This window comes from Poecilia formosa, unplaced genomic scaffold, assembly GCF_000485575.1.
Source record: "Poecilia formosa unplaced genomic scaffold, Poecilia_formosa-5.1.2 Scaffold232, whole genome shotgun sequence".
Classification (NCBI taxonomy): Eukaryota; Metazoa; Chordata; class Actinopteri; order Cyprinodontiformes; family Poeciliidae; genus Poecilia; species Poecilia formosa.
The window spans coordinates 219,933-232,119 of NW_006800171.1; the positions used below are offsets into that span (position 1 = coordinate 219,933).

Consider the following 12,187-nt stretch of genomic DNA (forward strand, 5'->3'; position numbering starts at 1 on the left):
TTCATTTCTAAATGTCCCAGCTGCGGAGTGCTGGGATGTACATGAGCAGCATGGCATGGAAAAGTAACTCGTCTGTATGGAAAAAAAAAAAAAACAACAAAAAACCTCAGTTTAACTTAAAATCCTATACTTGAGAAGTCCTTTGGTGATAAAAAGCAGGTAAAAGGAAGGAGATTTTGATACCTTTTCTCACATTTCTCAACATACAGATTAATTGGATTTGCTTGGACGTTACAGAGAAAAATAATCTATTTGACACAGGAAGGCTCCTCTGTATCCACCACCCACACAAAGTCCTTACTCCTTACACTCATGATTCGTATCTAATGGGAGTCATTATGTGAGGTTTATAAACCAGTCGTTAACAGAGTCGAAGAAGTGCTGTTGCACGAGGCCCGCCAGCATGCAGCCTGTGGACATCTGGAGTTATTTAAAAGTATTTAGAAACCCACAAAAGACACACACACACACACACACACACACATACACACATATTTGAACAGCTTTCACACCCCCCACCCCATCCCAACACAAACTCACAGTTCCCCGTGTTCAGATAATGACACTGACAAGAGATTACTCCTGGAGTTCTAATGTAAATGGGAAAATTGGGTTTATGTGTCAAGTCATAAACTAAATCCATTGTGCAACCACAAAGCGACTTGTTCCAAGAACATTTGAAATGAAGGAACACACTAGTTGCAGTGAAATACACAGACGGAGCCCGGGCGTATGTATTAGCTTCAGCACAAAGACGGTTGATTCACAGACACCCCAACTATATGACTCAAGCAGAAGAGACCCTGAATTACTACATGTCCCGACAGAAAAGGCCTGCGTTACATATGTATTCCAGACTCTTTACGACATCCACAACACTGACATTTTGAACCTTTAAGCAAACTGACTCAACATAGAAAGCTACAATTTTAAAGAGTTTACAGGCTATATTGTGACGATATATTTAACTTGTCTTTCACTCAAAACCGTCACCCTCATTCAGATCTAATCCTGCTATTAACAACACAGCTGGCCTCTTCTCCAAACTTTGCCGTGATTGTTAATGAGCTGTTTTGCAAGACTGCATTTATCTGAAGGGTTTTTAACAAGCATTGTTCAGGCTCGTGTTGAGCAGCTGAGCACTGATATGACCGATTCCTGCAAGTTTGCAGTCTGGTTAGCAAAGTAGAAGACAGAGCTGAAGCTTTAGAGTTCATCAGGAATTATTGAACTTATAAAGCTGTTCATGGCCCACACATTAATCAAAAATATCTATATAAATATATGAATATGTTTATTGACAACATTCATTTCTCAGAGTACAAAAGCAAAGTATGCTTTAAAGTCTCTCTCTATGTGAAATTATCAATGTATATTTAGCTGAAAGAAGAACATCTCTAGCAAAGTGTATTTTTATTTACTCTAAACTTGTATTATCTAAGTTTTTCCCCCCTTTTGTTTAACATTTCTTCAGTAATGATAAAGACATTTACAAATCAATGGCAGACAGAAACAAAGACTTTTGCCAAACCTCAGTCATAAACTGTGCCGTGAATACACTATTTTGATTTGTCTCATTTTCTCATGGTGGTAAATTTGCAAATTTCTGCAAGTTACTTTTTTCTTCTTCTGGTGAGCAAAAAAAAAAATCTGCTTTTATCTGGCCTCATCTTCTGAATATTTACTGTCTCAAACGTAGGGGGTAAAATAAATGGCGATGTTGGCAGATTCCCATCCAATAACAATAAAAGCCTGGCACACACAGATCACAGGCTGGCCCAGCACACTTGTTTGGCATATCTTTCATTTCAACAGCTGGCAGCGCAAACACAGGACGGTCCCACAGAGGGACGGCTGTTTGCACATCCAAACTGCACAGAGCATCGTTACTAATGTATCCTGTTGTTTTGTTCATCTATTGGGTGAGCGTGTGTGTGTGTGTCTGTGTGTGTGTGCGTACATAAACAGCACACAGATGGTGTGCTTAACAGGCAGCTGCACAATCCCCACCATTGTGTTCTTCATGCGTGTGAACGGGGAAACTTTTTAAGGCTGGCACAAGCTCAGATGACTGCATAGACACATATCCCAAAGTCTTGATTTCAAAGTTAAAAATTCACTCTGTGCAACACCAAAAATAGAGCTGGAATTGTAGGGGATATAAGGCGGAAAAAAAAAAAAAAAAGCACTGTTGCTGTGTGTTTGGCTGGCAGGATGGGTGTGGGTGGTGATGGGCATTTGATACATGGCACCACTTTCTGGCCCAGAGGGTGGGCTGCAGCTGTGGGTGAATGTGTCTCACAAAGACAGGGAGTGTGTCCGCAAAATGCGTGGGTGTAAGACAGCCAGAAAGAAAGGAGAATTAACAGAAAGCTGGAGAAATCAGCCCATCTGTTCAAGTTAATTCAACAGTATATTTTACTTTGCCATTTGCTCCAGAACTCACCTGCTACTTTGAGGCCGCTCTGGGAGGTGTGTGTGATCGGGGACGTGACTCCCACAGGTGGGTTTCTCCCTTTCTTCAGCCCATGTCCCTGACTGATGGTCTGCGGTTTCTTCAGCTCACCCTTCTCTCCTTTCCACTTGTTGGCCGACTCAGACTTCAAGCTTCCCGTGTCGAAGGAGCTGCTGCTTTTGCGACCGGGCTTGCTGTCGTCAGAGTCCCAAGACAAACCGCTTTCCACCAGAGATCTCTTCTCTGCATCTGTGCGCATCTGCAGAGCAAAACACAAACACGCATAGTGGCAACTTGCCTCAGAAAGGTCTGAGAAAGGAATGTGCATTATCTCGCAACAAGAAAACAGTATTTACTTGTGACCTTCACTAGGCTTTTAGTTGAGTGTGTTTTTGTCCTGCTAAACTGTTGAATCACACACCCACAAAAGACAAGGTGTGCAGCACTGAAGAAACGGATCATATTTACATTTTCTATTTTGACAAAAATTAAAGAACTGATCCACTATAACCATATTCCAGTCAACCAATTCAATATATATGTTCTTTCTTTGCTCCAGTGAATTTTTTTGTAAATTCATTCTAATTTACAAAAAAAAAAATTGACTGAAGTTTTCAATGAAAAATCTAAAGTATTCTTGAAATTAAAAATGACTACCTATGTCTTTTTTAGATAGTAAGAGAGATCACATCAACTAACTTTTTTCTCAATAGCAGATATGGATGCACTCATTCATTAAAATTGAAAATACAGAAAGCGTTTTGAAAGAGTGACCCATAACCTGGTGCTGAATATGCACCGAACGTCTTCCTTTTTACGTTTCACGTGCAAAATGAACAAAACATGAACAAAATATGTTTCGAAACATGTAACATATATGTGGATATGTATCCCGGACATTTTATCTAAAGTTCTTTAAAAGGTGGACATTGACTCAAGCTGTTTTTAAGAAGATAAACCACACTTTATAGGCTTAGAGTCCCACTTAAAGAGGAGTGAACCCTAACCGGACTCGCTGACTCATCTTGATGACTCCTGAACAGAATAACTCATCCAAATCAATCAAGCTAAAAAAAACATTTAGTGATGTGTCAACTTTGTACTCTAAATACTTTTGCATCTTCTGTTTATTCGTCTCTAAATGCGGTGCAGGGTGACAGCTACAAGAGAAACAATGCAACAAAACATTAGACACGTACACACATGAACACTAAATCACAGAAACTGTTAAACACTTTTGTCCTACACAAAGAAACCAGACAGCCTTGTCCGGTCTGAACATAATCCAGAACGGAAGAACATCAATGCTAAAAATGAGGGAGAAGAAATATCAGGTCCGTCATCAAGTCAGGCAAGTTTCTGTCTATGCTTTTGTGTGTGTGCGAAGGTTAACCAGTTACACAATTCATCAGAAAGTTTCTGAATGTGTGTGAGAGGGTTTGTCTGTCAGTTTAGAACATCACACACACACACACCCCGCGATTCCCACGGGATTCAGATTGCTAAATACCTTTTTTTTTTTTTTTTTATGAAAACAACATAACCCACAGCCAGAGTCATATTACCAGAGAAAACCCTGAGCTGGTGCTGCATGTTCAGCTTGCTGATAAAACACTGTCATTTCCTCAAACACATCAACTGATGACTGAAGCAGAAGCTGTGAGATGCCTATCTGTACAAGCAGCAAAATATCAACAACGCACAGAGATAGACAGAGATACGGAGAGGAACACTGCACAAATACGGAGACGGACTGGAAATACAAGTTGCTATAACGTGTATGTTGTCAATAAACATGTCGAAATGAGAGAAATCGCACTGCTGACCTTAAAAGGTTTTATGTTAGAGATGGAAATTAAAACAGGCCAAACAGACCAGCGCATGGATTTGGGGACGAGGAGACAAGGAGCCATGTGTATTAGACTTTGTGGGGTGCATAATGATGCGATGCAAGGTTGCCATGGTGATGATGCCACGGGGTCTAGTGGTTGCCATGACTCCTGTGCCTAGGCGTGGTGGGAGGCGCCGAGTTTCTTCCGGCTCGTTGGCCCGGTTGCAGGAGTGCAGATGGTCCTGCATGGGTGTGTGTGCGGACAGACGGCTGCGCTCTAGACCTGTCCTTTGGTATATACGCGAACAGACAAAGACTCGCACTCCCTGCATCCGTGTGCTGCGGTTGCTATGGTTACACTGATATCCTCTCTCTTTCTACCGCCCTCTGTCTATCGCTGTCTCTCTGCTTCTGAAATCGCACCACATTAGTCAGACTCGCCACACTGCGGAGGTGTGACCTAAATCAGGCGGTCTAAGAAAACACACACACGTATTTAGGTCCAAGGAGCTCCACAGGGGTCTTAGCAAATACTTCAATCCTCCACTTTGTGGGGACAACAGGACAGTTGTCCACAGCAGAGCTACTTCGCATCTATACATTAGAAAACAATAATTTCATCTAGAAAACAGTTGTTGCTTTCTAACTGCAGATAATCAGACTATATAGATTTCTTCTGGATTTTTAACTTTTAAACTATATCTAAAACAGCCTGTATGAAACTGTATGAAAAAGCAAAATTGATGTCAATTTCACAAGCCGTGCCCCCCCCCAATATATGTTTTTGTCTTAAAATATAAAATCATTATTTGATTGATATATGTAATTTGTTTTTAACAAGCTGAAACATTTCACTGGGACAAAAGGGCAGCGTACACAAGTTTAATGCAATGTCTAGACCGGCTGACTAGGCAAAATCTAAACTTGGAACCCTTAAATAAAAGCTTCAAAGCTGTGCAGCTGCTTCATATGGAGTTTTCTACAAAGCAATCGGCGCTGATTAAAGTCTACTCATTAATCAGAGTTAACAGGCTCTTGAAAGAAAAATGACTAAATGTTAAACATAAGAGCTTGATGCCTTTTGCAGCTCCTAACTGCTGCACCCTACAAAGGAACCATGAGGAAAAATGCGCTGCCCGTCATGCAGAGTGTCTGTCGCAGCAAACATCGATCGCTGCAGATAATGCGGACAATAAAAATGCCAGAGATATTAAGGGTGTGTGTGTCTGTGGACTACTTAATGGGCTGCATCTCCTAAATCAGTGTTCTCCTTTTCCTTACTCTTATTTATTTATTTTTTTCCTACACAGGACTCAGATCGTGATCAGTAACTCTCAGTGGATTAGCAGCTCAATCAGTACCGACACAAACACACATGCAGAATGCTTGTCGCTCTTTATCAGGTAGATGGTTTGTGTCTCTTACCACCATGGCTGAGTTCCTGCGTGAGCCAATGGGAGTGGTAGGGAGGGAGTTGAGAGTGGGACTCGTGTTGAACTCTTCAGAGCTCAGGTTGTCTGAGCCGTCACTCAGGCCACTGCTGATGGAACTGCTCTCATCCCAACTGAGAAACAGAGAACAAGGGCAAAGAAAGCAGTCAGGTAACATCTGTGTTCTGTGTATTTAAGTATGTTGGATCATCTTCAAAAAAGAAACATTTTGGAGAAGTAACACTGTTGAAATTCTCACAAGATGACTGGATACAAAAGGAGAGTTTACTGAAACATACAAATTAAGAATTAACATTTTTTCAAAGAGTCCATTTGATGTCTCCAGACATCAAATGGAGACGATGTTTCTGATTTCCTGTATACACTGACCGGTGATAACAATTACAAGCTATAAAACATCTACTCCACTTCCTTTAATTGATTAACACTTAATACCAGATATCTCGCTCGGTAGTAAGTGTTCAGAGGCCCCGTTTGGAAAGCAGAGTGCTCTACATATCCGGCTTACATGCTGCGTTAACTATCTGCAGCACTGAAATTTGGAGCGCTATTGACAAAATCTCAACCCACACTCTCAAAAATAGCACTGAGGAGCCCACACTGACGCCTGCACCCACGACCGCATGCAGCACCATTTTGTGGCTCCTAAGTCAATCCACTGTTCAAAAAAAGATTATACTGAGGATATCGTCTTACTAAATCAGCCAATGAGTGTTTATACAAAGTGATAAATAAAAAATAAAGAACTTTATTGGGAATTAGGAATCAGTTTTGTTATCTGGAGCCTCAGCAGTGCTGCATCTTGAGCTAACACAAGCAAGTTTGGGAAACAAAGCCGAATCATAATTAGGAATCGACTTACAATGCGTCACTCATAAGCCACTGCACCGTTACTAACATCATTTATTTTGTACGTGCTCGATCATTTTCATGTGGCTATTTTAGTACAATGTGCATATGATGATTTGTTAAAGCAAGACAGTTAAGCTTCAGTCAAATTGCTTAAATGTTCTTCAAAACAAATCTATTGGAAAAAATATTTACATTCAACTCCAAGTCACGTTGACTCTGGTTGCGTTGGAAGTTTTCTTCTTGTTAAAAGGAAGTCTTTACTGCAATGTTAACAAAAACAATGTGTCATCCACTGTGCGACCTGCTTGATGAGGAGGTGAAATTGCAGCAAAGTCAATGACTCGACGTCATTTGCTGGGATTCCTTAAGCAGACACATTTTTTACCGATTGACATAATAAGCTAAAATTGACTGCAGTGTTTAATAATTCAGAACAAACTGGGATGCATTTAATTGAACCTAAATCTGTCACACGTCTGAATTGTTTTGGTTATTTTCTGCATATAAACTGAATCTGCTTGTCTTGCTAAGTGCTTTGAGCTGACTTCTTTCGCTAATTGGAGCCATATAAATAAACTAAGCTTAAACTGAAATATGACGTGTTAAGATTTATATTTTGTGAGAGAGTTCAAAAGCTTCTGCGAGCCCCTACTGACTATGCCCATCCAGTCTGATGATGAACTAGAACTTTTTTTTAAGGTTAGTTTATGATTTCTTTTTTGTTTACAAAAGAAAACAACAATTTCTATGAAGTTTTGATTGAGGAATCAGTTTTCCTCCCTAAAATCATATATACAGCAATCGAACCAATGCAACAGCAAATATTAGCTAGGAATACTGACTTTGGGGACAATCGAGTGGGGTCAAAGGGGATGGCTTAGTTGTAACACGTACTGATGGGTTTTATTAAAATGAGCTTGTTTACAATAAATAGGTCACATTTAGGAAGTCAGGGGGCGGGACTGTGTTTTGCAAGGGTCAATTGGTCTTAGAACCGAAGACAAACTGCACTGTAAAGCCAGTTGGAACAGAATCTATTTAATGAGGTCATATACAGTGCGGCTGCAGAGGGGAGGAAGGAGGGAGAGAAAGCGCTGTGGGCTTCCAGTTGGGTGCCTGAATGGGTCACACTGTGGCCTGGAGGGGAGTTGATCGGGGATGGGGGAGGAACTACGGGCCGGCCACGTCTAGCCTGTGGATATCTTATACGCAGAAAAGATCAGACAATGGTTTATGACAGAGATGGATGTTCGTCAAGCCAGTCTTAACATTTTTAGTCAGAAATGGGTCAAATTTAGGAAATGCACCAGAAATAAACCTGGAGTTCCCCACTAAGGGACAATAAAGGATGTTTCTATTCTATTATTTCACAGGACAGAAAAGCAAATAGACTGAAGAAGTATGGTTTTTTTAATCACTTCATTTATAAAGCATTTGTAAGGCAGGTTGTGCTATTGGGAACGTGATATATAAACAAATTTGAAACAATTTTTTTCACACCATTTCCCCAGAATCTCGATAGACAACACAAAAGCTACCCAGAACAACTCACAGTTGGTTTTAAAGTGCCAGACAGTCTCATTTGCATAGGAAAAAGGGGGGAGGCTGTTTCACCCACCAACCCTTTGGTTGCTAACAAACAAACCGCCTGCACTCTTGAAGTGAAGGTGCAGTTTCTTGGAGAGAAAAAAAAAAACTGCGTTCCCCATGCTAAAAAAATAGAGTTAGGTGTTAGTTGTGGAGAGGATATAAAAAAAAATTGCAGAGATAAAACAGTGACTCCACCGGTTCCTGCACAAGCCAACATTAGCACTGCGGTAGAGCTAGCTGCAATGAGGTGTTTTTAATAAACAAAGCATCTAACAACGATGCTTCATGTTAGCATTTTATAACAGTAGTCATAACAGCCATGTCACTCTTTAAGTGACATCTAAAAACAATTTATTGTGTTTAATATAAGTGAAAAATTTGTTAATGACCAGCTAGTTTGACATGTTTTGAGACTCAATTTTACTTCAATGAAAAAGAGTCACTGCTGTGAGACAAACAGTCTTGTTTTCCTACTGACACGTCTTTTTTCCCATATTCTGTCAAAGGCCTCAGAGCAATTGGCCTCCCCAGCATGGTTTGGAGTGCCAGCGCCCTTTTTGTTGAATAATTCACGTCTGATGGAAAACAGATCAAACGGCTTCTCTGCTGAGTTTGGTGTCACAAAGCTGACTGACGTGAACACAGGAAGCCCACAAGACAGAGGCGAGGTCAGGGGTCAGATATTATAAAGAGAATCTGCCAAGTATATTTATCATGTAGGTGATGAAGAAAAAAGAAAAAAGAGGACTGTGCTAACTTTAACAGTGAAAAAAAAAATCTATCAAGGATGGAGATTTCTTTACATGTTTGTTTTATGAGTCTTTACAACACAAGAAATTAATTGGAGTTGGTGCATTTTGAGAGCCAAGAGGAACAAAGACATCAATGTCTGTTACGGTTTTTTAAAAAGTTCTCCAAACCTCCTCATGTGACTGAATGAACTGTTCAACCATAGTATTAAAATCTCTTAGAAGTCGACTGTGGAGGGTCCAAAGCCTCTTATACAGGTTTATCTTAAACACAAAGTGTCTTGGAAATGACTGAATTTATAATTTTCTACCAAAAAAAAAAAATAATAATTATCTTCCATTAGTGTATAGCAGATTGTGGAAATATTGTGGAACCTCTGCAAGCTAACTTTACTTAGTCCTCCACTAAATGAGATAAAAATACCGACTGGGTTTTAAAAGAACCTGATGAACTACGCAGACACGAGGGCGAAGTGGCGTGCAAAGAGGGTATAAAAAGAAAGGTATAAAAGAGAAAGAGCTGCATTGGAAAAATAGGCTGTTTTTGAAGCACACTTCCCCCCTTTTTTTTTTTCTCCGAATGTCGTGATCTCAGCGAAGAGCTGCTTTCTGTATTAAAAACGTCTTCCAGGTCCACATCATCTTCCTCATTTGCTGCAGCAGCTGGGCAGATAATGTTAGCACCACATTCATCAGTATGAACTTTTTAGCAGAGAGTTTTACATTAAACACTGCTTAAGAAACTTCCCTGTCATATTTTTATAGCCCATTAGGCTAAGACTTGTTCCTTACACGGAAGCAGCAAAGAAACTCAAATTTAAATGCCTGGAAGGAAAAAAAAGCATCTTATAAAAATGATAACGCTAAAGGTTTATTGAAAACACGTATTATTCTATACATTTTCAGAGCATTAAATATATCATAAGTTAAACAAAACACAGCTGGGAGGAAAGCAAATGGATCTGGGCAATAAAAACGGAACCCCGTCACTGTAATACTGTGAGAAAAAGGAAAATCAATGTTGATTTGATTTAAGATACAATAATTGTCAATTAGGTTGAGTTGCATGTTATTGCTGCCATGTATCAGCTCACCTGACAGCCACAATAAGAAAAAGATTCACACAAGTCTTTGCCTGCAACATATGATCCCACCTTTAAATGAAAAGCTAACAGGTTGATTGCTCCGGATACGATTGACCCATTTTCTTTTTCATTTTATTTAAAAATACATATAAAAGACATGTACTGATCACATTCAAAATATCATCCTTTTACAAAAAGGATGTTTCTTTGTTTCCCGTACAAAGAAACAAAGAAACATAATAAATATTATTATTTAAGACTAAATAATCTGCAGATTATTTAGTCTGCAGATAAGAACGACCAGCCACACCCACACAAACACTGTTGACTTCACGAGCCATTAAGAGAACGGACAAATAGCTACTGCTGCGCTGAATGGCTGTCATTCATTAAGAAGCGTCTTTGTTCTGTGGAGATAATTGTTCAAATCTCGAAGCAAGGGTTTTTTTTTTGTTGTCTATTGTGAGAGCTCATTCCTGTGTCTGACTTTCCTATTGTATTGAAATACAGTTAATAAAATACAGTAGCTCTAGCTGAGATAATTAAAAAAAAAAAAAAACATGGCAGAGAGAAGGCATGTTGGCCTGTGATGTGTGGGGCTTGAAAAACAGCCAGGCCTCCAACAGCAGATTTTATAGTCTCAGATGATAAGCTTGCAACCTGAGCAAACATTAGCAGTAACTGAACAGAAATTGTTCCTTAACTGTTTAGAAAACCCCGGAACCATTTTGTGACCATTAAAATTCCCTTTATATCAGAGGAGACTGCAGTTTGTGCATGATATTTAAAAGGGGTTTCCATAAGTTAGTCTGTGTCTGGGTTTTTTATCCACATCAAGACATAAAGAACAGTCAAAAATCACTCAGAAACAAGTAAACATATTCAAATTTACCTTCTCTGATAATATGTAGCAGAGGTTTGAAAGCAGATAGCAGCTCAGGCTATAATGACTTAATAATGACAATGAATGTCACAGAAGAGTGGTTCACAAAGTCTATCATGTACCACCTCAGGAAATAATGAAATTTTTAGGTACCACCATACTAAAAAAAGATTTTAAAATTCAGTTATGGCACGACTTGGTCTTTTCCTGATTGTTTTGTTGTTGTATAAAGGGAAATAAAAAAGGTGTTTATTCGCACAACATGCTGTAACAAGACTCGAATTTGAAAGTTAGCGCTGTCAACAGGTGATTATGATTATTAATTGTACTTCCACGTACGTCTAAAGGCAACCAAAGTACCACCAGTGGTATCTGTACCACGGTTTGAGAACCTGGGAGGTGGCAGAAATGCCAGTATTGCTAATCATGAGCGGGCAAGAGGTCTTGGTAAAACTTGTCAGACCACGCCAGATCAGATAAGAATAGAAGATAGAAAGGGTCAGTTAGGAGAAATGACAAAATAAAGCAAGTCAAAGATTTGCAGATTTTATGGCTCTGGATTATTTAAAGATAATAAAACAGACTCAGCGCAAATCAACTTTTAGTCCTTTCATCGAGTTAAACACTTTCAAACCAGGGTGATATTTTTCCTGTGACTTTCCAATCGAACGTGTGTAAATGGATGGAAACTCTGCAGTCCTACAGAAGACAGGAACTTTCCATTTCTATTAAAATCCCCCAGTGTCACACATGGCAGAACCCAAAATGGCAAAGTCAGATGTTGCTCCTGGTTGGGTCTTTTGAGGTAAACGGAAAGTAGGGCACCAATAGGGCTTTACTGGGCGGTCCAAACAAAGCACTAGGGGGTGTGCATGTTAAGGTTACTAAAGTATTTTAAGTTTCTAAATCTGTTTCTGATGGAAGACAGGAGCTCTGATGCGGTATGTTGTGTCGGTAGTGCAGGCATTTCTCTGGTCAGTCTGTAGGGAGATTAAATAAGCCTTTTTTTGGAAAGCCAAACATTCACCACACCGCTGCGGACACTACATCCTCCCATACATCAGGTGCCTGAGGACAACTGTTTATGGCGCTCACAAAGTCTGATAAACCCTAAAGCAAAGTGGATTAGCTGAACCGAGGTCAACCATAAAAAATAAAAACAAGAAATGAAATGTGAACTGTCGCTATGAGAAGCGGCTGCTTCAACATCCTCTGCCGGTTTCAGCCTAGACACGTAAAACAGGATCTGACACCAACCGACTACATGCTCACAAACAGCCACAGGGACTGC

General features: G+C 39.8%; 1 protein-coding gene across 18 annotated transcripts in view; it reads right to left on the reverse strand.

Moving 5' to 3' along the window:
* nav1a (neuron navigator 1a) overlaps nt 1-12,187 on the reverse strand; it is a 94,236-nt gene that overhangs the window by 15,712 nt on the left and 66,337 nt on the right. For all 18 annotated transcript variants that reach the window (XM_016680078.1, XM_016680090.1, XM_016680091.1 and 15 more), the window contains 2 exons: nt 5,712-5,850; nt 2,447-2,714 (listed from right to left, as the gene is read on the reverse strand). In XM_016680078.1, the coding sequence (XP_016535564.1) occupies nt 2,447-2,714; nt 5,712-5,850 (407 nt within the window). The remainder of the gene's footprint in view (nt 1-2,446; nt 2,715-5,711; nt 5,851-12,187) is intronic.